This window comes from Erpetoichthys calabaricus, chromosome 11, assembly GCF_900747795.2.
Source record: "Erpetoichthys calabaricus chromosome 11, fErpCal1.3, whole genome shotgun sequence".
Classification (NCBI taxonomy): Eukaryota; Metazoa; Chordata; class Cladistia; order Polypteriformes; family Polypteridae; genus Erpetoichthys; species Erpetoichthys calabaricus.
Genome location: NC_041404.2, coordinates 89,650,424 through 89,678,340, shown reverse-complemented (window position 1 = coordinate 89,678,340; position 27,917 = coordinate 89,650,424). Strand labels below are relative to the sequence as shown.

The 27,917-nt window shown below is 37.2% G+C and overlaps 1 protein-coding gene across 6 annotated transcripts in view; it reads left to right on the top strand.

Moving 5' to 3' along the window:
* The window catches only part of atp2b3b (ATPase plasma membrane Ca2+ transporting 3b), a 608,455-nt gene that overhangs the window by 136,395 nt on the left and 444,143 nt on the right, over positions 1-27,917 (top strand). For all 6 annotated transcript variants that reach the window (XM_028813571.2, XM_051933859.1, XM_051933861.1 and 3 more), the window contains exon 2: positions 1,506-2,183. In XM_028813571.2, coding sequence (XP_028669404.2) covers positions 1,967-2,183 — 217 coding nt within the window. In that variant the 5' untranslated portion in view covers positions 1,506-1,966. The remainder of the gene's footprint in view (positions 1-1,505; positions 2,184-27,917) is intronic.

Sequence of the window (27,917 nt, the reverse complement as noted above, 5' to 3'; positions counted from 1 at the left end):
TCATTGATATTATAATGAAGAAGTGATAGCCCAGAGTATCATGATGATTAATATTATGAAAGGGTTTTAACATGGACCTGAAGAGAAGATTTCCCACCAGATATGTTGTAAGCATTAGGGTGTTCCAGTGGGCAAGTGAGCCGAAGATAACATTTGTGGTCTAAGTAATTTAAGGACATATTTTGACAACACAGTCCCTATTCCCCTAAAATATGGATTTCCCCAAAGTACCAGTATTAGCAGTGTTGCTTGGTAACTTATATATACAGTATTTCTTATGTAGTACTTTCTACTAAAATTTACCCTTGAACAATTTCCATATGCACCATTGTGTGTGAGTTTCTTGCCTGTGCCTCATCCTTCAAAGCACTTTTTTCACTTGTTTTATTTGTTCCCAAATCAAATTCCTTATTTGTAATTTGTTTGCAATCTGATGTTAAGTCTATAGTGAGAAGCTAATAGTCTGGAAGAACCTTGAATCTGAGCTAATTTCTGCGGAAGAGTTAAGACAGTACTGACATGCCCCACTGGAAGGGGCACATGGGACTGATCCACTAAGTTGGTACTGGGTACCTGCAGTGCCTCCCCTAGCCAAACTGGGGATCTGAATGAAATCTTCTGCTAGCTTTAGTGTAGTGTCAACTGATATAACTTTAGGTAGATTACTGAAAGTTGGACAAATTTAGATTTCTAAACACAACTGCAATTGCAGCACAAACTGCTTCTTCATGCTTTCATTTTTTTTTCCTGTGCAACTAGTGTTGACTTGAAGCTGTCTGTTTGCTTTTTAAAAGAAAACTACCACAACAGGTGACTGTCAACAATGTTAATTTGGATGATTCATGAAACAACAATAGCCCCAATCCAGTTAAGCTGCAGACCTCCAGAACTCTGGTACTTTGAGAAGCTTGTTGCTTTACATTATATTTCAGTGATGTTATGTGATACGCCCGGTTACAATGTGGTTAAGATTAGGGTTGTGGGAGAGTTATGTGTCTCAAGTCAAGTAAAGCAAGTGATGAAAACATGCAATCCAATTGGCTGTCCAGCGGAAGTTCTAAATTGCATTAGTCCTCTGGTCTCAGTCCTCATGCACAGTGTTTGATATGCATATAGGAAGGTGGCGGCTATAGGTACCTGTAAATCTCCAGTACTTGGGGAGTACCAGTTATAGATAAGTCTGGTCTGCCCTGTTTAACTGGTTATAACTGGAATGTTTCTGAGGACAAGAGGATTGAAAATTATATAAATAAAATAAGTAACAACACACAGAAATATCGAGTCATATTATCATTTTAAAAACCATCGTTATAAGAAGAAATGCATTATGTCTTGTAGTATGGTTCATTTATGAATAGAATCTAAAGATTAATCCATATCTTATTCATAAATGTCATAAAACAACAATGTACTGTACCTTGAAGTGGCAATAACTAAAATGATTCAAAGAAAATGTGACGAATATTAAAGTTTGTATAATTTGTCTGTGTATTTTTACATTTCAGTGTTCTCCAAAGCAGCAGAGATATCAGATGCACTAACCCCTGACACCTGACTGACTGTTTTCCACCCTCACCCCTCCTATTTAAAAAAATAAATAAATAAAAAAATCCATAAAAGTAGAAGTGACAGTACTGGACTACTCATGGATTGGGACAGAGCTAGCTCTGTGTCAGGCAGTGCCATTTTCATGACTAATTAACTGCCTTCAATTAAAATAAACCCTCACCCCCACCAAAGTCCAAATACACAATTCCATATTTCAATAAAAAAATAAATGCAACATTAGAATAATACAAGGCAAACCCAAGGCTATTTTTGCTTTTGGGAATAGCACAGACAATAAAACTAATAAGAAAAACACAAAAAACTAACTGGAACACCAGTGAAACACAACATTTTGCAGAATTCAATTCAGGCTGTTCACAACGGGAACCCAGCAGTTTAGTCAAATTGGGACAAAAATATGGGCGACCTAGCAAACAGTGCTGTGGAGGTATACCCCAAAAAACAGCGGGGTGGTGGGGGTGGTGAACCCAACCATGCAGGGGGTTTTGGGTGCACCCTGGAAGAGCTGCGCAATCTTATGGAGCTGCGGGGGGCTGATGCACTTCAGAAAATAGAGGACTGCTATGGAGACATCAACGGACTGTGCTACCGGTTAAAAACTTCAACAAATGAAGGTAAGGCTACCTGTGCTTTTAATTCTAATTATGTATGTGAGCAGTAATGGTTGCTTTTTACAGAGACAAAACTGCTCTACAGCATTGCTCTAAGAAAAAAAGGATAGCAGCTTTCTTTTTATAGCAAAGTTAACAGTCTAAACATTTGTTAATTTTGATAATTTTGTTAATATTTTGGAATTTGAAGACATAATATAATAAAACTTAAAATAAACTAATGGGGTCTGGTATAATGTTTTGGCACGCAGGTATAACCTGGTATTTGTTTTGTTTTTTGTTATATGTTAATATTGACAGTATATTGAATTGTGAGTAAATACTTGTGGCCACATTAACACAGCCATATTGCTGAGAGATGTGCTGATAAAAACACATTTTACTGATACAATTTGCACATCTTCGGTAACGATTCTTACAAAATAACCTGACACTAATCTCTAATTCAATGAATCATTACAAATGAAGGATTTCATATGGTGCCATTTTTCTGCATTCCTCCATTGCAACATGGTACAGTGACACATATTGACTGATTTTCCTCTCTTGCAGTGAACATACATATACAAATTTACATCTACCCTCTATAAAGGAAAAAAAAGTATAATAAATTAAGATAAGTCACTAATATTTGATGCAACTGTTTAATCACTTGTGTGAACAAGAAGGTTCAGCAATACAACAAACTTTGTAGGGGTGCAATGGATTTTTTTGGCTAGGTGGGTGTCGTATTACAATTCAATAAAACTCACAGTATTTTCAGTTCATAATATATAGTATATGCCTGTATATATGCAACAGATAAGAGTAAACAACTTTCACCCTTCACATCACAGCTCCCTAGGTTTGCACTATTGCTTACCAAGTTCAAAGCCAAGCAGAAGCTACATCAATGAAGCACATGTATGATGACAACTATAAGTTCACGGGCTTACACATACAGGAAACGTTAAACATAGGACTACATATACCATTCAGTTCTTTGGAAGTTCATGAAATAAAACAAAATTAAACAATTAAAATAAAAAATACATTTAGGCATAAAAAAGGTCAAGAATGACTTAGCATGCAGTTAGAAAAACTACTAAAATAATGTTAATGCACTATCAGCTTAAATAATTAGCTATTAAAACACTTACCCAAACATAATGTAAAACTACATCAATGTTGGAGTAGGGCGGCACGGTGACGCAGTGGGTAGCGCTGCTGCCTTGCTTTTGGGATACCTGGGGACCTGGGTTCGCTTCCCGGGTCCTCTCTGCGTGGAGTTTGCATGTTCTCCCCGTGTCTGCGTGGGTTTCCTCTGGGCGCTCTGGTTTCCTCCCACAGTCCAAAGACATGCAGGTTAGGTGGATTGGCGATTCTAAATTGGCCCTAGTGTGTGTGGGTGTGTGTCCTGTGGTGGGTTGGCACCCTGCTTGGGATTGGTTCCTGCCTTGTGCCTGGGATTGGCTCCAGCAGACCCCCGTGTCCCTGTGTTTGGACTCAGCGGGTTGGAAAATGAATGGATGTTGGCGTATGACATTGCTGAAGTCAAACACAGATATAAAAATGTAAAAAACCACCATGTTTACTACAAGAGGAGCTGAATTCAAGGGTCTGGGAACCACCTGTCAAAATATTTGCTATCTCTTGCCCTATGTGTACTTTCAGCTACTTTTTTCTGTATTTGGGTGTGTGTGAAGTTTCTTCACCAGCACTCCCTCTCTCAAACACTTTCTTTTAAAACTTGCTTCCCAGACTATCATAATTTTTGAGGTGGCTTTCCCACATCATCTCACATTCTCTTACATCCTGTTGTATGCTCTCGCATCCCAGCTCTTAACAAGACTGACTGCATGAAATCCTCTCAGGCAAAGCCTGGAAACAATGAGGAATGATTTAAGCACATTTATGTTAGGTAGAATGCCCTACGGTTGGCTGGGTGGTCTTCTGGCCTTGGAAACCTTACTGATTTTGTTTTTTCTTTTTTTTTCTCCAGGTTAACTGGAGTTTTTGTTTGTTTATTCTGTCCTCCTGGCCATCTGACCTTATTATCAGACTTCTATTAATTACTGTATAGATCTATGTTTTATAACACTGCATGGATTTATTTATTTTTTCTTTGATACTTATTCATTAATATTCTTACTTTCTTTTCTTGTAACTTTCTCTTTGATGTCTTATAAAGTACTTTCAGCTTCATTGTTTGTATGAAATTGTGCTATATAAATATGGTTTGCTTTTATATTTACTGTCTTTGATAGCAACTCTCTGCGTGCCTCCCTTGCTATTTCTTTTCCTTCGCTATCTCACACTTGCACTTCCTCTTTCATCACATCTCCAAGCTAAACTGTCTGACCAGATTGCTTAGTGGGACTGGACACACAGATTTAAGTGTTTTATTATATAGTAGATAGATAGATAGATAGATAGATAGATAGATAGATAGATAGATAGATAGATAGATAGATAGATAGATAGATAGATAATGTACAGTATATATGTATTAATATGTAATATATATGTAATAATATATATAAAATTGTAAGAACCTGTTGCTAGGGGCAAACTTGCCTAGATCCATCCCTCCCCACATTCTTACTGTTGTCTTGGTGTAATACAATCAACATCTTGAGCAGACAGATGAATAAATAAAAAGATCAGCAAATTTATCATTATACCATTATTCTTAAACACTCTAAAATGACACCTTGGTCATGGTCACCAATAAGACATGACTTTTTCCTTCATTTGACCTCAGATTACTTATTCAGGGTCTGGGGTTAAGTGGGCACAAGGTACAAGTGAGAGTCACCTCTTCACTTCCCTGTAATAAGTCCCAAACAAACAGCAGGTTTTTCAGAAACAAGCATTGATGTGGAGAAAAAAAATAGAAGAAAGTCAGCACAATTAAAGGAACCAATGAAAACCGAGACAAAGAAACAATGAAAATCATTAAAGGATTAAAGTATGAGATCAAAAGGATAAGTCAATCATGTAGCCAGAATAAGGACTGTTTGCTCATCTTAATATCTGTTTGTTCCCCTGAAGGGTCATATGAGAGTTCATATGCTATATAAATCAGGAAGAACAAAGTCATGTAATTTATAAAAAGCAACAGTAATTGGTAAATATAATTGTGTTGGGGCTTAACTATTGGACACTTCAGTAAAAGCATACTGTTCATTTATTAAGTACAAGCTGTGATGACCTGTCATAAGCTGAGTGTATTATCAGACTTACACTATTAAGTTTGTTTATTTATTATTATGTATTTATTGTTTTCAGAAAGGTTTGCTAACTTATAAATCCATCCATCCATTCTCCAACCCACTATATCCTAACTACAGGGTCACGGGGTTCTGCTGGAGTCATTCCCAGCCAACACAGGGCGCAAGGCAGGAAACAAACCCCGGGCAGGGCACCAGCCCACCGCAGTTATTAAAAATCAAAAACTGAAATCTATAATTTATATAAGGATTCAGACCCTTTGATGTAGCACCACAAATTGTGGTTATGTGCATCCTGTTTGCTTTAATTGTCCTTGAGATGTGTCTAGAACTTGAATGGAGCCCCCTATGGTAAACTGAATGGACTGGACATCACTTAGAAAGGCATATAAAGTCCCACTATTCACACTGCATATCAGTACAAAGACCAAGACATGAAGTCCAAGAAACTCTCTGTAGATCTCAATAACAAAATAGTGGTGAGATATACATCAGTGCAAGGGTATCAAAATATTTCTAAATTTTTGAGAGTTCCCAGGAGCACAGAGGCCTCAATAACTGTGAAATGAATGAAGTTTGGAACCAACAGGACTCGTTGTAGGGTTTACTGACTGGCCAAACTAAGTAACCTTGGAAGAAGGGTCTTGGTCAGGGAGATGACCAAGAACCCAATGGTTCTTCTAAAAAACTTTAAGAAGTCTAAGGTGGAGATGGGAGAACATAACAAAAGGACAATCACAGCAGCAGTCCATCAATCAGTCATTTAAGGCAGAAAGGCTAGATGGAAGTAACTTTTGGGTTTGCCAAATGGTGTTTAAAGGACTCTGAGAGCATGAGGAAAGAGATTTTCTGGTTCGAAGAAACAAACATTGAACTCAGTGGGCAGAACTCCAAGCACTATATCTAGCATGGACCAGGCACTACTCATCACCGGCCTAATATCATCCCTTCAGTGAACTATGGTGGTGGTAGCATCATGTGCTTCTCAACAGCACACATGGGCAGACTCGTCAGAATTAAGGGAAGGATGAATGCAGCCAAATACTGAAAGGTCCTTGAAGAAAACCTGCTCCAGAGTGCACAAAACCACAAACTGGGGTGACAGTTCACATTTCAGCACAACAATGACCTGAAGCATACAGAAAAGACAGTGCTTGAGTGGCTTTGGGACAAGTTCCTAACTGTCCTCGAGTGGATCAGCCATAGCTCAGGTTTAAACCCCATAGAACATCTGTTGAGAGACTTGAAGATGGCAGTTTACAGATGCATCTCACCCAATTTAAACTAATGGACCTTAAGTGGATCTGCCAGGAAGAATCAGATAACTTGCTTATATCCAGATGTCAAAATATGTAGAGACTTACCCAAGAAGATTAAAAATTGGGTTTGCTGCCATAGGGGCTTCTACAAAGTTCTGAATAATACTTATATGAATAGGAGATGTCAGTGTTTGGTTATTAATAAATTTGAAAAACCTTTCTGAAAGCATGTATTCACTTTGTCATTATGTGTTACTGAGTATAGTTTATTGGACAAAAACTGCAAATTTAACCATTTAAAATTAAATCTTCAACAGAATAATGTTTGCAGAAAATGAAGGGGCCTAAATACTTTCTGAATTCACTGCATGTGCATTATCTCATGCATGAGCCCCATCTTGATCAGACAAGAAGTGGAAGAATGTGAAGAGCACTTAATTTTCTGTTACATCCAAAACCTCAGCTCCCATAATGATACACCTCTGCTTATTTATCAGTGGGTGACTGTGGGATGTAGTTTACATTACACTAGTTGCCACTGTAAAGCTTGATATCATCTTACTGCTGACTGTGTGCATTGACAATAAGTTGTGGATATGGTAAATTCTGCAATGGTAAATGTTTTAGGGAGCAGCATCTGTGGGATTCTACAGAAAATAGATCTCTTCAGCCTTCCATTGAATGCACATAAGATACCAGACCAACAGTTTACATTTCAAGTTTAGGTTTGTTGTTGCATGTATAAAATACAGTATGAGCAAAATGCAACAATTTTTAGTACCAACTCCTTAAACTGTATACTCAGATTTTTTTAATCTCACACATCTCAATGCATTATTTCTTTCATGGCTCCCATGCTTCCTTCACACTGGATGACGTGCTTAGAATATGCTCATGTTTGGTTTCTAATGCAAAGTTGATTTTGGATTCACTTTTTCTGAACTGCAACCCCATGTTCAGACCAGACAATATTATCAAATACCATGTTATTGATGAAAATAAACCTGTGTGCCAAAAATCAAATATCTTTACCAAGCTTCATACATTAATTCTTTACTTTAATTAGGCTTTTCATTACAAACTTTTAGACTTTAGAAAAATGGTCTTCAAACCTAAACCTTTACAACATTATTTCATGATGCTAGTTAGCAAAGCATGTACATGAAGACTCTGTTGAAAATTAAAGGGGATATGTGTTCAAGTTGTTCGCCTTGGTGCATTTCTTTATGCCAGGGTTTATGGGAATCTGGAGAAGTCTAATTAGTTTTGTAGCTGAAGCGGATATATTTTTGCCATTTGGTACACTGTATTAATTAATGAGGGGAAATTGTCTTTTCACATGACCTTTGGAGATCAGAGAGGAGGGTCACCCATTGTACAGTACCCCTGGAGCAATATACTGTTAAAACATAATAATCTAGTCAATAGACAAGATGGCTATTAGTTTTCTAAACAAGCCTCTTAGTCTAAATTAGCTCCTGTATTTTGTAAACTTTTATGTTTCCTAGGTAAAGACAAACCACTTCCATTAGACATCTGGCTAGACGACAGAAGTCTTTTTTATTTTATGAAAAAATGGCAATATAATGTATTGTTATATACACACCTCTTGGAATTTCCTTATTGACTAGCACTGCATCTCACCTCCTTGCAACTGCTGTCCTCTCAGGTAGATAACATCTTGAGATGCATTTTCAGATCTGTATAACATCTACGTGTTAACACAAACTTAGCATTAAAATTATTAGCATTTTTTATTTGCAAGAAGCATCTACCCTAGGTGACTTAGAGGACTGGTATACATTTCAGTTAAATTTTACCTCAGAATGACAAAGTGACTTTCTCAGGGTCATTTAGTGAATTATGAGCAGTCAGATGCAGCTTTGCGCTTTAAATCCCAAACATTCTGCCGCTATTCCAGACAACCTGCAAAAATAAATAAATAAATAAATTGAGAATATTAACACTTTACATTTACATAATATGCAGCCAAGGTATGAGTACTTCTTCAAAGAAGACAATCACTGGCCAGAAGAAGCTCTATTCATAAAGCTGTTTTGCTAGCAGACATATCTCAACATTGAGTGCTGGCAAGTGGCGTTTGTAATTTATCTTCTGGTGAGCTGTAATGTACATTTTTTTGAGTTTCTTCTTCCCATTTCAGTCATAATATACTTATACAATATATTACAAGGGCAGAATCTTTTACAGCTTTACTTTATACACAAGGTAGAAGTCAAAATAGGGGAAAAAGACAGTGTAAAAGAGTGCTTGACTAGAAAAATATTGCCAGGCACTCAGTACAAACAAGGTGGTACAGAGCAACATAAACTCCATAATCCACCTCAGAAATACAGGGAGAATCATTCTTGAAATAAGAGAACATTTTTGTCATTTAGGGATCAGACACATTGCATTCTTAAACATAATGGTTCTTTCACACCACTTTGTGGTTCTTTATTGGGTTGTGTGTTTCTGTGCAGAACCACTGCTTGACAAAGCACCATTTCATTCTTTGAATATGATGTTGGTTTTTTCTGGTTTGAAAAACTTGCTAATGTGTACAAAAAAAAAAACCTAACATCTTCAATATATGGTAGGCTACCTAGAAGGACACTAACAGATTAAGAAGACCTGGACTTAGCCTGTGCTATTGTATGCAGTGAGAGTCCTTTTAAAATCAAGGAATCTATTGGCATTTCACAAATCTGTTACAACCTTCTTGTATTCATGGTTATTTACTGCAAGGAGCCTATTATGGTTCTAAAGATATAAAGGTTCTTTCTAGAACCTTCATGTGGAAAGGTCTTTTGGGAGCCAGAAACGGTTCCCCATGGCATCATTCTGAAGAACCAGTCTGGCACCTTTATTTTTACGAGTGTGTTATACATTTTACCATGCAATGTTTTCCCTTGGATCAAATAGAGGAGATAAATAAAAAGATGCCGGGGGGTTGGGTTAAACTTTAATAATTTTAAGAATATTAATAAATGAAACCATGGAAGCCATTAATGGGAATTCATGACACTGTTGTGTTGATTACACTTAGTGCTAAATTTATTTAATGTATTATTTGTGACTCCATTTTCATTATTCTGGAACAAATAAATTAATACATCCTTGATGAATCAATATGATCTTTTCTAAATCTGGTGCCATGACTAGAACACCAGAGAAGGTAGAACATTTGTACTAACATCTATGCACTTTTTGCATTTGACCTGTCTCCTTATCCTTTAAGTTGCCCTTTCTTCAGCTAAAAAGCCAAGCCCCCTGTTTCATTTCTTAGTTTGCCTTCCTTTTGCTCCTGTCATACTTATAACTGCTTTGTAGTTTTACTGCCATGGGGTCCTAGTTAACATCACAGCCTATTGTCTGGCTAAACCATTTGAAGAGCAAGATAGCCCAAACATCATGATGAGCTTTTCCCCAGTCCAGTAGGATTCGAATGCATTTTGATGGTGTACAACACCAAGGAAAATATAAAGAGTGGGCCACTGGATAATGGTTGTATGCTTGTGCACTCTACATCCAGCTGTGCTTGGAAATGCTTTAGTCATCTGGTCTATTGCCTCCCATCATCTGGATTTCTCTAACAAAGGACTTCAGGATTACTTAAAAGAAGTGGAGCAGAGGACTTCTATCACATGTTGTTTGTTTGACTATCCTGGTTCTGTTACAGTTGACATTCAACTATATAAGTCTCAGAAAGGCATTAAGAAAAGATAGATAGATAGATAGATAGATAGATAGATAGATAGATAGATAGATAGATAGATAGATAGATAGATAGATAGATAGATAGATAGATAGATAGATAGATAGATAGATAGATAGATAGATAATTAATCCCAAGGGGAAAATCACATACTCCAGCAGCAGCATACTGATAAAACCAATATTAAAGAGTATGATGTAAAATAAATTGAGAATTTATTTCAATATTAAAATATGATGTAAAAAATTAAAAAGGGAGAACATGACAATTTAGAAGAAGCCAGCTCATTGATCTATTAGCAATAGTGAGTTAAATGGGCTGTACCTGGAATGTCTTTTCTAACTTGCTTTCATTTCTGAGCCAGGCTTTGGCAATTGATTTGTCAGCCTGAAAGCTCCTTCATCTTAGGTGTGCCAGCACTTGACAGAAAGATGCTTTTTATATTGCACGTGCCCAGTTTAAAAAACAAGCAAAGTGTTTCTTTTTGCAACCTGACCTTCAGTTGCTTACTAGAACAATGAATAAACCTACTGTACTGTTCTATTTTTGTTCTTTCTTTATATGTCAGAACTCTCTCAGCCTTATTTATCATTGCCACTTTATTGTTGGTTCTTTGTGTGGAGTATGAATAAGGTGTGCTAAGCAGCTAGAGCCCACCAGGAGGCAATCTTATACAGCTTGTTGTTTTGCCAGTCTGGGGGTCAAAGGAGGATTCATGCTGTGCGGAAGTAGACAAGAAAAATCATGAAAGAGCGAGAGATCATGAAGGAAAGTAATAGAGAAAGACAAAGAAAGAGAAAGAGCCCTAACGTTACAGCTTGACTGCCTTCAAACCCCGGCTTAAAAGAATGGAAGAGATTACATTTGGTGTCATTTTATTTTTGGTTTATTGTTTACTGCTTCATGCTGTGCTTGTATATTCTAGTTCTACAGAAAGCGTTTTAGAACTGATGACACCGGGTGTCTTTCCTTAGTTCACAGATCATTTTATATAGTAAGATTGTTTCCCACAGAGAACATAAAACATTAAAAATAAAAAACAAAAACAACAACAACTGATTTTCCCTGCGGCTTGAACATTTCTTCTTATACACATACACCAGAAGAAGTGGAAAACATGCCGAAAGGAGACTTACATTTAACATGCAATGTACTGTATATGGTAATATGGAGTCCAAATACACTTTAGAGGTTCTGATGTCATAATATTCAAAGAAGTCTCATCTGGCAGCAATAAGGAAGCTTTTCAGTGTACTCTGAAATTTATCATTATTATTATTCAAAATGTGTCATATAAGCTTTGGCAAATTGATAACTCTGATGACAAATTGTGTCACATCCCCTTATGACCAAGAGCAGAATACAGCCAATCCATAAATTGATTTTCCTTTCATCATACCCTTGTGTTTTTGCTTTCCTTTTTAATTGCCAGACAGATTGCATTCCTTTGCACTGTCCCAAGGTGATGAGAAAGAGAGGTCTGTGTGGTTGCAAACTGCTCTGAATAGGAGAGCAAAACCTCTGTAGAAAGGTACAGTTAAGATTCATGCATGTTACTGTTCCTACTCACAGTAGAAGATTATACAGTACCTGCACAAATAGGCACTGAACTTGGAGGGACCAACAATATCAGGCAGCACCAATTAGTGCTGTGTCCTTGAAGTGTCTTGATGTAGGAGTGTGTGTACTAAGTGGTCAGTGCTCTCCTACCCTCCTGTAAAAGTACAGATCTAATGGTCTTTAATGGCAAAATCATTACATACGAGTATAGGACTTTAGAATCATTAAAGATGATGCTTTTGATGACACAATGGGAAAAGAATAACATTTTTGAACACTGCCACTGACGAGTGATGATTGTAAGTGAAATTTAGGCTGTACACTTGATACACCAAACTCTGATAAGATGGCAAACTCTGGACAAAAGGAACATTTTTAAATAGTTAAAGAACAGCTTATTCTTAATTTAATTTTCATGTTACAGTTAATTATGTCTATTCAAGGACGATAAAGAGGTACCTGCATTTAGCAGTGAGAATGCACTACACATAATAGTAGAAAATATTAATTACTGCTAAAACCAACAGAAAAAAACTTTTTTTGTACCTGTTTACTGAACTACAGATACATAGCAGAAGCTTATCCTACAAAACACAAGTCAGAAGCCAACCCTGGACACAGGGCAATTTATTCTAACATGCTTGTCTGAAAGGTCTGGATGGATAGTGTGATAATAATGCAACACAGACATCATAAAGATTTGGGGCAGCAAAAGTTGAATTTTAGTAGCACGATGTGCATAGAACAGAGTCCAAAACAGAACTGATTATCAGAGACAAAGATGGAGGCTTTAAAGGCCCGTAAAGGAAGTGACATCATCAAAAGGACAGGAATCGGAAGTGATGTCTTCTGGACTGGATGTGATGTGAGCAAAGGCCCCAACACCGGAAGTGACGTCAACAAAGGGGGCAGCACCATAAGTGATGTCTTCTGAGATGCCAGAACCTTGCAGGATTTCCCAAAAAAGGTCTGTAGGGAACTGAGAAAGACAGTCAGCACACTCCGCTGCACCCTGGTCGGATGTTTTATTACAATTACTCAGGCTCTTTAGCTGCCTCCTACTCGCACATGTGTGACAATAGTAAACCCCACACCAACACGAAGACAATGTGAAGACTCCATATAGAGAGTGACCAAGCCAAGGCATAAACCTAGGTCTCTAAAGCAGCCAGTCAGCAGGGCTAACCTCTGCAGCTAGATGCACCACGGCAGCTTAAAGTGAACAGATGGGTATTTAATATTGAATTTATTAGGTATTATATTGTATTACGTTTTACTACCACTACATTCTGGAACATGTTTAACTTTTGTGTTCACTCTTGCAAAAACCTGAAGATAATTTAATGAGAATTCTTCCTTTGCTTTCATGGCAACTCTTTCCTGCTGTTACAATCCTGTTGCTCAAAACTGTCACAGGGTAAATATATCTAAGAAAGTTCCTCTTTACATTCACCCTTAATGTGGAATAAGAAACATGCAATGACCAGTTTACTTAATAATTATTTTATTGCATTCCACATGAAACATAATCTAGCAATCAGAAATAAAACAAAGATGACAGTTTTGTGCAGCCCCAACAGTGGCACAAGGCTGATGAGGAGTTTATGCAATTTCTACCTGCTGATTTGTGCTCAGGCAGGAAACGCAAGCACTGATTTTCTTAATTTAGATATATGTTTGTCTAGAGTGCATTGAAAACATAATTCATCTTGTTTATGAAAAAGAAATATAAACTAAAAGGCAGACTCAGGGTTGAATACAACAATGAATGTAATAATATTCAGAATGGTTATTAAGTTGTCAGTATTTTTACCATGCCTTTTCTTGCCACAAATAAAAAAGCTCCTTTAAGTTGGCAGACTGGTGCTAGATGACAAAATATATATTGACAGAATACATATAATATTCTATATGTACATCAAGTTGGAAAAGGGTTTATTTGTTCAATTACAAATTCATTAAAAAAATCAAGCAAATTTTAAACTGAGCCATCTTCTTATAGTCTGAATAAAAGTGTTCTGCCAACAGACTTGCAGATAAGCTTTTCAGTGTAAAAAAACAAACAAAACAAAAAAAAAAATATAAAGCTAAATTAAACTGAAGACCAACGCAAGAAACAATAATTGTTGTTGAGAGAACAAGAGGGTCAAAACCAAACATGCATATGAAAAAGAGGGCACAAAGAAAAACTTTGATATCCGCAGATAGAACAAGGATTTGCACTTGCACTTTTATCCCATTGCATCAATTACGCATGGGTCCTGAACTCAGATGCCATGCCTCTCGCAACGCTGAAAGCAGACCTAATGATTGAAATAAACACTCATGGTATGAGACCGACAACAGGCTAACATAACATGAACCTGTAGTTCACTTCAGCCTACATGTTAATCCTCCCAAATGTTCAGTGGAACACCTTAATTAAGAAAAATAACAAATGTGTCAACTCAAAATTACAACAATGAAATAATACAATTTAATCTTCTTGTTATAAACTTCTAATGCTCAATGCATCATCCAAACTGAAAAGAGTAGAAACACACTGGAAAGGCCCAAAGAACCATAAACATTGATGAATAAGGCACAGTCAGAACAAAATCTGAAAATATTTGTATTGTAACACAAGCACAAACAGGCAGGTAAAAGGTTGGGGGTCGGGACGGAAACCTTCATTTAATAAATGATGTATTTTTTAGATGTAAAAACAAAAGGAAAAGGATTTTAATGATCTGTGGTAAGCAGGTCTGGAGGACACAGATGTTGCTCCAGTAGATGCAGGTTCTAGAATGAACTTCTTCTTCTGGATGACCATGCCAGACGGAAGGGATGGGATTTCTGGGAGTGAGGCAGATGTGAGGTCAGAGAGCCTCTGTGTTTTTCTTGTGTCTCAAGCCCTGGAAGACAAGGTGTTGGTGACTATGTCACACCCAACTTGGTGCTCTGGTTATTTACCATTAAAAAAAAAATGCTCCCATAGCATATGTGCATTAATATATATATATATATATATATATATATATATATATATATATATATATATATATATATATATATATATATATATATATTTAAAAAATAATAATAATAAATAAAAAAATTATATATATATATATATATATATATATATATATATATATATATATATATATATATATATATATATATATTCATAGGTCTGATTGCAGTCTCTTTATTTGGTACCTGTCAAACAATACAAGGAATACACGACACATGTTCCCCCCCTAGCTGGGTCTCATCAGATGTAATCACTTTGCTTCCCCTTGCAGGGATTCAACCTCAGATATCAGAGCCTGAAGCAGAGCCTCAGACCTTGCGCCATAGTGGCTGGTTCACTTATTCGAGAGGGTGAATCAGATTGCGATCAGACCTATAGATGTAATACTCCAATCTTCACTAGCTCAAGTAAGTGCACCAGCCTCTGTGGTACAACATCAGAAGCGGACTTCCGGGGTTCAATCCCTGCAAGGGTAAGCAATAAATATAGGTAAAGAATATAGCATGCACATATTGGTGTACCAAAACCTGCTTAATGAAATCTACATTTGTGGGAACCTAGTCTCACAGGGCCCTAGGTGTGATTGTTGGGATGAGAATGCATATCTGGAAACAATCATTAAAATCTTGGTAGTGGATATCAGTGAAATCCATTGCTAAAAAGGCTATGGCCACAGGGGTTCTTACTAAAAACCCATCAACAATTCCTTCTCCCAAGTACGCACACATTAAACCTTTGAGGTTGCAGTGTTCGTTCTCTGTTATATAAAATAAGTATTCTATACTAATAAAAGGCAAAGCCCTCACTCACTCACTCATCACTAACTAGCAAAATACCTGCGCTTCGCAGTGGAGAAGTAGTGTGTTAAAGAGGTTATGTAAACATATATATACATATACATATATATACATATCTACATATACACATATCTACATATATATATATATATATATATATATATATATATATATATATATATATATATACACACATCCACATATAAATACATATATATATATATATATATACACACATATCAACATATATATATATATACACATACATATACATACATACATAAACACACACATATACATACATACATAAACACACACATATACATATATACATATACACATACAGTGGTGTGAAAAACTATTTGCCCCCTTCCTGATTTCTTATTCTTTTGCATGTTTGTCACACAAAATGTTTCTGATCATCAAACACATTTAACCATTAGTCAAATATAACACAAGTAAACACAAAATGCAGTTTTTAAATGATGGTGTTTATTATTTAGGGAGAAAAAAAATCCAAACCTACATGGCCCTGTGTGAAAAAGTAATTGCCCCCTTGTTAAAAAATAACCTAACTGTGGTGTATCACACCTGAGTTCAATTTCCGTAGCCACCCCCAGGCCTGATTACTGCCACACCTGTTTCAATCAAGAAATCACTTAAATAGGAGCTGCCTGACACAGAGAAGTAGACCAAAAGCACCTCAAAAGCTAGACATCATGCCAAGATCCAAAGAAATTCAGGAACAAATGAGAACAGAAGTAATTGAGATCTATCAGTCTGGTAAAGGTTATAAAGCCATTTCTAAAGCTTTGGGACTCCAGCGAACCACAGTGAGAGCCATTATCCACAAATGGCAAAAACATGGAACAGTGGTGAACCTTCCCAGGAGTGGCCGGCCGACCAAAATTACCCCAAGAGCGCAGAGACGACTCATCCGAGAGGTCACAAAAGACCCCAGGACAACGTCTAAAGAACTGCAGGCCTCACTTGCCTCAATTAAGGTCAGTGTTCACGACTCCACCATAAGAAAGAGACTGGGCAAAAACGGCCTGCATGGCAGATGTCCAAGACGCAAACCACTGTTAAGCAAAAAGAACATTAGGGCTCGTCTCAATTTTGATAAGAAACATCTCAATGATTGCCAAGACTTTTGGGAAAATACCTTGTGGACTGATGAGACAAAAGTTGAACTTTTTGGAAGGCAAATGTCCCGTTACATCTGGCGTAAAAGGAACACAGCATTTCAGAAAAAGAACATCATACCAACAGTAAAATATGGTGGTGGTAGTGTGATGGTCTGGGGTTGTTTTGCTGCTTCAGGACCTGGAAGGCTTGCTGTGATAGATGGAACCATGAATTCTACTGTCTACCAAAATATCCTGAAGGAGAATGTCCGGCCATCTGTTCGTCAACTCAAGCTGAAGCGATCTTGGGTGCTGCAACAGGACAATGACCCAAAACACACCAGCAAATCCACCTCTGAATGGCTGAAGAAAAACAAAATGAAGACTTTGGAGTGGCCTAGTCAAAGTCCTGACCTGAATCCAATTGAGATGCTATGGCATGACCTTAAAAAGGCGGTTCATGCTAGAAAACCCTCAAATAAAGCTGAATTACAACAATTTTGCAAAGATGAGTGGGCCAAAATTCCTCCAGAGCGCTGTAATAGACTCATTGCAAGTTATCGCAAACGCTTGATTGCAGTTATTGCTGCTAAGGGTGGCCCAACCAGTTATTAGGTTCAGGGGGCAATTACTTTTTCACACAGGGCCATGTAGGTTTGGATTTTTTTTCTCCCTAAATAATAAAAACCACCATTTACAAACTGCATTTTGTGTTTACTTGTGTTATATTTGACTAATGGTTAAATGTGTTTGATGATCAGAAACATTTTGTGTGACAAACATGCAAAAGAATAAGAAATCAGGAAGGGGGCAAATAGTTTTTCACACCACTGTACATACATAGTGCGTTGTAACACGGGCTGTGATTGTTACATGGGAGGGAGACGACAAATCACAGCTTCCCGCTTTCTAATCGGGCCTGTGATTGGTGCTTTGACTAATGCCCAGATCCCACAGTTTGTCCCCTTAGGAGAGGCGTTAGGCAAGTGTGATTGAATAGCGGTGCTGCAAGTTTAGCTTTACACCTGTTTTTAAGGCTTATTGACTGAAAGGGGCTTTCATGAAAAAACTTAGGGCTTTGCTACAGGATACACCCTCCACAAGTTAAGGAAGTAAAAATAAAGGTATATATTTCTGTTTTATTTAAACCTTTTAAGTTTGTATGCGGGCGGCATGGTGGCGCAGTGAAAGGTGCCAGTTAGGAGACCCAGGTTCGCTTCCCTGCGTGGAGTTTGAATGTTCTCCCCGTGTCTGTCTGGGTTTCCTCCGGGTACTCCGGTTTCCTCCCACAGTCCAAAGACATGCAGGTTAGGTGCATTGGCGATTCTAAATTGTCCCTGGTGTGTGGGTGTGTGCGCCCTGCGGTGGGCTGGCACCTTGCCCGGGGTTTGTTTCCTGCCTTGTGCCCTGTGTTGGCAGGGATTGGCTCCTGTATTTAGGATATAGCGGGTTGGATAATGGATGGATGGACATTTGTATGCATAGCCCCATTTGCCCGTTTTCATTTTTTTTTCTTTCTTCAGTAATATTTCAGCAAACCCGGAGCTTGTCAGTTCAAATCCTTGTACTGACACCACTGTGTGACCCTGAGGAAGTCACTTCACCTGCCTGTGCTGCAAAAAACAAAAGTAATGTAACAAATTGTACCTCAGATGTTGCAAGTTGCTGGAATAAAGGCATAAGTTAAATAGATAAATATGTATTATACACATAGGAACTATTCATTTATTTTCAGTTAAGTCATCTGCAGCAAACCTTTATAAATGAGTGTTTCTCCTTTTTAGATAGTGCAAACTGTTTCTTCTTCATTGAGGTTTTCTCTTGGAGAGCTTTTTTCATTTCATTGAAAATTAAAGCAGCAGCTGCCAAAATATGTAGCTTTCTTATTAATTTTTCAACATTGTGTAAAATAACTTTATAAAGTAACATAAAAGGTTTAAATACTGGTTATCCTTTTACACTAAAATATTACTAAAGAGATACAAAAAAAGTAAAATGCATATGTTGTTTTTCTTTAAGGAGATTAGATATTACTGAAGAAAGAAAAAAAAAAAACTAAAACAGCCAAATGGGGCTATGCATACGAACTTAAAAGGTTTAATACATACCTTTATTTTAACTTCCTTAACTTGTGGAGGGTGTATCCTGTAGCAAAGCCCTAACTTTTTTCGTGAAAGCCCGTTTCAGTCAATAAGTCTTAAAAACAGGTGTAAAGATATTGACAATAAGCTACGCAAACCTACCAAGACATGGAGTCGTTTAAATCAAGTATCATTACATCTTCCTTTCTTAAAGAGAAGTAAGGCAGTACTTATAAGCTTAGTAATATTATACATTTCAAATGCTACTTTGATAAACTTTATCACTTCAAACAACTGAACTATCCAGAACATTTCAGGCATACATCCAGCATTCAAACTATGTATAAAAAACACAACTGTTAAAGGAATTCAGCATTTCTTAATTGAAAATGTTCCTTTAATCCTCAACATGTCTCAATGAGTCGTTCTGGTGGTTTTACTTGACGTTTTGATCTTCTGTTTAATTGTGTTTGCAGTTGAGATGTTCTTTCCTGATTTATACTTGTTTTCTCGTTAATATTTGTTTCGCTGGTGTTAGTGTTCTGAGTAGAGGTTATTGGTCCTTTGATGTCTCGAAGGTTTCTTCTTAGAACAGCTCCTATTACGCAATTCCGTCACATACTGGTCTATTGTTTCGCCGCTTTTCTGGAAACATGTAAAAAACTTGTGCCGCTCAAACGTCACATTGCGCTTTGGGTTGCAATACGCTTCGAATTTTTCAACTATTTTGTTAATTTCATATTGTCTCCATCTTCTTCAAACTGAAAATTGTTATACACCTCTAGTGCCTCTTCGCCAATTACATGTGGAAGCATAGACGCTTTCATTTTTTCACTTTTCCTATCTGCTTCAATCGCAGCAAGATACAACTCGAATCTCTGTTTAAATCTTTTCCAATTTTCAGCTACATTTCCCTTTAACTGGAGATTTGGTGGGGGCTGTAATCCTAACATATTTTTTTTCTCTTTTGCTAGAACGTCTTAGCGCTTTCTGACTACGTTTTCGGGTTACTCACAGACACAAGACTCGTTCAAAAGCTGAACCTCTTCTTCACATTCCTCTTCCAATCCGCCACTTCTGACACCATGTAGTGATCTTGTTAGGTTCGTAGTTTGATCAATACACAGGATTGAAAGATATAATAACTTTTTAATAGACAGACTTTAGAGACATTTATTGTACATGTTATTACTCGTTCTTTAGTTCACGCCCATTCTCCTACTTGCATCGGCATTCACATGCATTACTAATCATTCTGTAAGTATCCCTTAATAGACCTTACTAATCAACTATCATTACAAAATCCAACGTGGTTTGTGCCCTTCAGAATGAAAACAGTTTGCATTTACTTTTTTAATAAAAGGCGAGCTTTTAAGCCTGAGAAATCACCCCGTAAATGCACACATTTAATTACACATGTGTTAATATGTATGCTTACACAGTATTAAACCCACCAAGACATGGAATCGTTTAAATCAAGGCGCTGCACTACATTTACTGTACATGTTACTACTCGTTCTTTAGTTCACACCCATTCTCCTACTTGCATCGGCATTCACAGGTATTACTAATCATTCTGTAAGTATCCCTTAATAGACCTTACTAATCAACTATCATTACAAAATCCAACGTGGTTTGTGCCCTTCAGAATGAAAACAGTTTGCATTTACTTTTTTAATAAAAGGCGAGCTTTTAAGCCTGAGAAATCACCCTGTAAATGCACACATTTAATTGCACGTGTTAATATGTATGCTTACACAGTATTAAACCCAACAAGACATGGAATCGTTTAAATCAAGGCGCTGCGCTACCTTTTTCCAGATCGGCCCCAAGGCGTTTCACGTGATTACGTAGGAGGCGTGATGACGCGATACGCGACTCCGCCCCCGTCCATTACAGTATATGGACAAAAAAGAGGTTCCAGTTATGACCGTTACGCTTTGAATTTCGAAATGAAACCTGCCTAACTTTTGTAAGTAAGCTATAAGAAATGAGCCTGCCAAATTTCAGCCTTCCACCTACACGGGAACTTGAAGAATTAGTGATGAGTGAGTGAGTCAGTCAGTCAGTCAGTGAGGGCTTTGCCTTTTATTAGTATAGATTCTCCAACTTCCCGTGTAGGTGGAAGGCTGAAATTTGGCAGGCTCATTCCTTACAGCTTACTTACAAAAGTTAGGCAGGTATCATTTCGAAATTCAAAGCGTAACTGTCATAACTGGAACCACTTTTTTGTCCATATACAGTAATGGACTGCAGCTCGCTGGCCGTGGGAGGCGGGGTTGCGGGGGTTGCGTATCGCGTCATCACACCTCCCACGTAATCACGTGAACTGACTGTGAAGGAGAAAGGACGGCCTTATATGGCGTTCGTTTATAAAACAGCGGACAGGCTGTGTAAAGGCAGCTTCACAAAAAAACAGATCCTTAACAAATTGTTATTGGTATATTTTCCCTCAATTTAAAAAGGTTTTCTTTTCTTCTTAATTAAAATTTAAAAGCAATACTTCACCGCTGCGAAGCCCCTCTAGTGCTGACGTCCGAGGTTCGATTCCCGTAAGGGAGTGCAGTGAGTGTGTACGCCTGATGAGCCAAGAATTAGGGTGAAACACGTGTCGCGTACTCTTTGCATTATTTGACAGTAAACTATTTTCAACCATTCTATGATCTGCTTCTCACAACTGAAGGCACCGTTGCTGATGTTAGCTGACTTGCTGGCCAACCATAAGCGTTACCTGGTAGGTAACCACCCATACAATCAGATTGTGATTCAGACTACGAATGCCGTGAATGTAATTACCCCGATCTACATGCTAGAGAAAACCTCAATGAAGAAGAAACAGTGTGTAAGCATACATATTAACACATGTGCAATTAAACGTGTGCATTTACGGGGTGATTTCTCAGGCTTAAAAGCTCGCCTTTTATTAAAAAGGTAAATGCAAACTGTTTTCATTCTGAAGGGCACAAACCACGTTGGATTTCAGCCGTTAAACGCGCAAAAATGTCGGAACACCAGATAAACAAGCGCAACATATTATCAGTTGTATTGTATGCTTACAATACATGTAGAAATGTGTTAATCGTTAACTAATAGTATGGGATGGTGTTTTTCGACTCAGCTACAGATGCCGATGGAGACCAGAACTGCTTTGGAAAAATATGAACGCCTTGGGGCCGATCTGGAAGAAGGTAGCGCAGCGCCTTGATTTAAACGATTCCATGTCTTGGTGGGTTTGCGTAGCTTATTGTCAATATCTTTACACCTGTTTTTAAGACTTATTGACTGAAACGGGCTTTCACGAAAAAAGTTAGGGCTTTGCTACAGGATACACCCTCCACAAGTTAAGGAAGTAAAAATAAAGGTATATATTTCTGTTTTATTTAAACCTTTTAAGTTCGTATGCATAGCCCCATTTGGCTGTTTCAGTTTTTTTTTTTCTTTCTTCAGTAATATCTAATCTCCTTAAAGAAAAACAACATATGCATTTTACTTTTTTTGTATCTCTTTAGTAATATTTTAGTGTAAAAGGATAACCAGTATTTAAACCTTTTATGTTACTTTATAAAGTTATTTTACACAATGTTGAAAAATTAATAAGAAAGCTACATATTTTGGCAGCTGCTGCTTTAATTTTCAATGAAATGAAAAAAGCTCTCCAAGAGAAAACCTCAATGAAGAAGAAACAGTTTGCACTATCTAAAAATAAATGAATAGTTCCTATGTGTATAATACATATTTATCTATTTGACTTATGCCTTTATTCCAGCAACTTGCAACATCTGAGGTACAATTTGTTACATTACTTTTGTTTTTTGCAGCACAGGCAGGTGAAGTGACTTCCTCAGGGTCACACAGTGGTGTCAGTACCAGGATTTGAACTGACAAGCTCCGGGTTTGCTGAAATATTACTGAAGAAAGAAAAAAAACGAAAACGGGCAAATGGGGCTATGCATACAAATGTCCATCCATCCATTATCCAACCCGCTATATCCTAAATACAGAAGCCAATCCCTGCCAACACAGGGCACAAGGCAGGAAACAAACCCCGGGCAAGGTGCCAGCCCACCGCAGGGTGCACACACCCACACACACCCACACACCAGGGACAATTTAGAATCGCCAATGCACCTAACCTTCATGTGTTTGGACTGTGGGAGGAAACCGGAGTACCCGGAGGAAACCCAGACAGACACGGGGAGAACATTCAAACTCCACGCAGGGAAGCGAACCTGGGTCTCCTAACTGGCACCTTTCACTGCGCCACCATGCCGCCCGCATACAAACTTAAAAGGTTTAAATAAAACAAAAATATAAACCTTTATTTTTACTTCCTTAACTTGGAGGGTGTATCCTGTAGCAAAGCCCTAAGTTTTTTCATGAAAGCCCCTTTCAGTCAATAAGCCTTAAAAACAGGTGTAAAGCTAAACTTGCAGCACCGCTATTCAATTACACTTGCCTAACGCCTCTCCTAAGGGGAGATACTGTGGGATCTGGGCATTAGTCAAAGCACCAATCACAGGCCCGATTAGAAAGCGGGAAGCTGTGATTTGTCGTCTCCCTCCCATGTAACAATCACAGCCCGTGTTACAACGCACTATGTATGTATGTGTATATGTATATATGTATATGTGTGTGTGTATGTATGTGTGTATATGTATGTGTATATATATATGTTGATATGTGTATATATATATGTATATATATATGTGGATGTGTATATGTATATATATATATATAAGTATATATGTATATATATGTATATGTAGATATGCGTATATGTAGATATGTATATATATATGTATATGCATATATATGTTTACATAACCTCTTTAACACACTAATTCTCTGCTGCGAAGCGCGGGTATTTTGCTAGTATGCACATATTTGAAAAGACCTAAAATTGCTGTTGTCAATTCAATAGCTCAGTAACACAGGTTAAGTAAAGGTTAATTATTAATTTATGTATCTTGCTGTCGTTTTGACTATTATATCACCACATGCCATAACAACAGCAAATAGTATATGGAGAAGTACTGTGGTGGAGAAGTATTGTGGTCTTCATGCTTTAAAATGCTATGATTATTTTTTGGTATAGCATTTTTGGCATTTATGATAAGACAGTAATATTAATTTACTTTAGTTATTCATTTAGACATGCAGTCTGAAGTTAAATTCCACGCAAACTCGTCTACGTTGGAGGGGTATCAGTATTGTTGCACACATTTACTGTTTTTATGTGTATTGACTACCAAAATCTGTATGTCCTAGGGACTATCGTTATAATCATCAAAAGTGTCCACAGTTTACCATGTATGTACATTTTAGACTTTTCATAGACATAACTGACAATTTTTTCAAGCTCATGTTTACTCTGACTGATTTGTCATAATTGTGGATGACAGAGACCACATGCAGCTGGCTGCAATGCATCATTCACGTTTACCACTAGTCCAGTGAAGTCTTCGAATGCCAAAAGGCAATATATTTTCTGCACGCATGATATACATTTATATGTTAAACAAGAGTCTTTTGGGGAGACTTCTCACCCATAAGTGGCTTATCCACTGTAAGTGAAGGCTTGGTAGTGGTCAGACAATGTTGACAAGACCACCAGTGTTCTTATATTGTCATTCCTACTTTGAGTTCTGCCTTCATGAGGCATTGGGCTTGTTCAGAAATATCACACTCAGTGAGCTGTCTAATCTATCCCACCTTAATTGAAGTCTAATTCATTCATAGTTGTCTATGGTCCTGCGAGACTAGTGACAACCAGACACCATATCAGCACCAGGAGAAAGGCAGGAAAAAACTCTGGACATTGCACTACACTGTAAATTCCTGAACTATACGGCAGTTAAGGCAGCACATGAACATCAGAAAACAGGAGTCTCTAGTGCAACAGGTATAAGGGAGAGTCCTTGAAATGTCCAAAAGTTGAGAGGCCGCGTTTCTTCAAGCGGGATGGTCTGCATCCTATTAGCGCCTGGGTCCTCTCCGAAAACATCTCTAAGGTAATTCGCTCTTGACTATGTACTTTTAATTCTAGTGCTTTCTATAATACCTTGCTAGGACATGATAACTCTATAGTGAACTGTTCTTCAAAAGTGTACTGAATCAATACTTCAATAACCATCCTTAGTTCATGTAAAAAATCCAGGCAGTGCGGCATAAATGGGAATGCTTTAATTACAATTTCACCACTAGATGTGCACATTATTAAAACTATAAAAACAGACTATAGATTAAATAAAAAATCTGCACAAAGCGGCGCTAATACTAATACCTTAATTACCATTTTGAACAACTGTAATGCTCCGGCAATTCAGTTCTACACTTGAGACCTTAAATATGACCATAATAAATGTAAGAGCATTAACCAACAAGACATTTTCCATCAACGATCTTATTAGTGATAGGAAAATTGCATGAAGTGAAATGTGGCTTAGCGCTGATGGTGCGACTGTTTTAATTGAATCCACACCTCTGAATTACATCTTTATTCATGCAGATTGCCAAGGTAAGAAAGGCAACGGTTTAGCAAATATTTACTTGAGCCGGTTAAAGTGTAAATATGTCGGCTTTGGTACATTCAAGTCTTTTGAGTATCTTGCTGTTGTTATTCATAGAGTTTCTCAGTCTCTAGTATTGACCTTGTATAGACCTCTTGAATATAATGCGTCTTTCTTTGATTTATTCTCAGATTTAGTGTCAATTATAATTACCAGCTATGACAGGTACCTAATAGTTGGTGACTTTAATTGTCATATCGATAATTAGTGTGACTTGAAAGCAAAAGAATTCATGAACCTCCTGCACTCTTTTGATCTGAGCCAGCACGTTAGTCAGCCAACGCACAAAGAAGGGCACACGTTGGATTTTAGTGATTGCTAAAGGACTAAAAGTTAATGTGAGACAGATCATGGATATTGGTTTATCACACCATTTTCTCCAACTATTTAATAAAGAAATACTGTTAGATAAAATTAATGAGAAGAATATTGTTAAAAAAATGCTTCTTTGATTCATCTGCAGCTTCAAAATTTACAAACATTTTAAGCAACCAATCCATTTGTAATGCTTACTACAACAGTGATAATAATGTAAATAGTAAGGTGGAAATTTTTAATGATAAAGGGAGAGCTGCTGCTGAACAAGTTACTCCCGAAAAGACGTAAAAAATCTTCCAGTACTGTTACACCATGGAAGACCCAAAGAGTGTCTGATTTAAAAAAAAAAGATGAGAGTAAATGGAGAAAAACTAAATTGATTATCCACTATGAGATACTGAAGGCTAAAATAACAGAATACAACAACATCGTCTGTCTTGAGAGGCAGTGCTATTTCTCCGAAATTATAAATAATAATGCTAGTAATCCGAGAGTTTTATTCTCTACTATTGATTGTTTGCTAAACCCAGGTTACTCAATGGATTGCCTCTGAAAAACTTCCAGTGAAACTTGTGAGGCTGTTGCTATATTTTTAACCACAAAATTAATGATATTAGAAATAATATAGTACATCCCCCCAATACTGATCCTCTTAAACCCCAGTATTCCATTTTAAGCAAATTAAATTCTTTCACCAGGATAGATTTACCCGATTTATATAAAATAATTAATCAACTGAGGCCCTCTTCCTGCGTCCTTGACCCAATACCAATGTAATGAATTATTATTATTATTAGTAAGATTTTTCAAAGAAGTATTTGATGTGCTAACTGAGAGTGTTCTCGACATAGTAAATTCATCATTAGATATGGGGTCTTCTCAGACTGTCTTAAGATTGCTGTTGTTAAACCCCTGCTCAAGAAAAATAATCTCAACTCCTCTATTTTTGAAAATTTTAGACCTATTTCTAACCTGCCTTTCTTAAGTAAAATCCTAGAAAAGGCAGGCATTATGCAGCTAAACGATCATTTGAATAAACATGCTGTTCTTGACAAGTTTCAGTCAGTTTTAGAACAAATCACAGTACAGAAACTGCACTTGTTAAAGTAGTAAATGACTTGTGGGTAAATGCAGACAGAGGCCTTTATCTGTTCTCATCCTCTTAGATCTGAGTGCCGCATTTGATACCATTGATCACAATATTCTTATAAATCATCTTAGTCAGTGGGTGGGCCTCTGTGGCAGTGTCTTAAATTGGTTTGACTATTACTTTACAGGTAGAAAATTCTTTGTTAGTTGTGGTAATTATACTTCAAAGACACATGATATTCTATATGGTGTTCCACAAAGATCTATCCTGGGTCCACTGCTCTTTTTGATCTATATGCGATCTATACGACACACAACTGTATTCATCAATAGCACCTGATAATCCCAACTCTCTTGTCTCACTGACACAATGTCTGTTTTGTGTTTCTGAATAGATGAGTGGTAATTTTCTCAAACTAAATAAGGAGAATTCAGAAATCTTAGTGATTTGCAAAAATATAGTGAGGGTATTAGAAGTAAACTTGATAACTTAGGATTGAAAGTTAAGATAGAGGTAAAGAATTTAGGGGTATTTTTTGGCTCTGACCTAAATTTTAAATCACATATTAATCAGATTACTAGGACAGCATCTTTCACTTAAGAAATACAGCAAAAATTAGACCCCATATAACTTTGCAAGATGCTGAAAAATTACTTCATGCTCTTGTTTTTAGTCGACTAGGACTACCAAAAAAAGCCATCAATCGATTGCAACTAGTGCAGAATGCAGCTGCCAGAATTTTAACTAGGAAAAGAAAATCCGAGCACATCTCTCCAATTTTGATGTCACTACATTGGTTACCCGTGTCATTTAGAATTGACTTTAAAATACTGCTTATGGTTTACAAATCTTTAAATAATCTCGCTCGATCTTATATCTCGGCATGCCTTCCACCTTACATTCCAAATTGAAGCCTTAGATCTTCAAATGAGTGTCTGCTTATAATTCCAAGAGCTAAACTTAAAAGAAGTGGTGAGGTAGCCTTCTGCT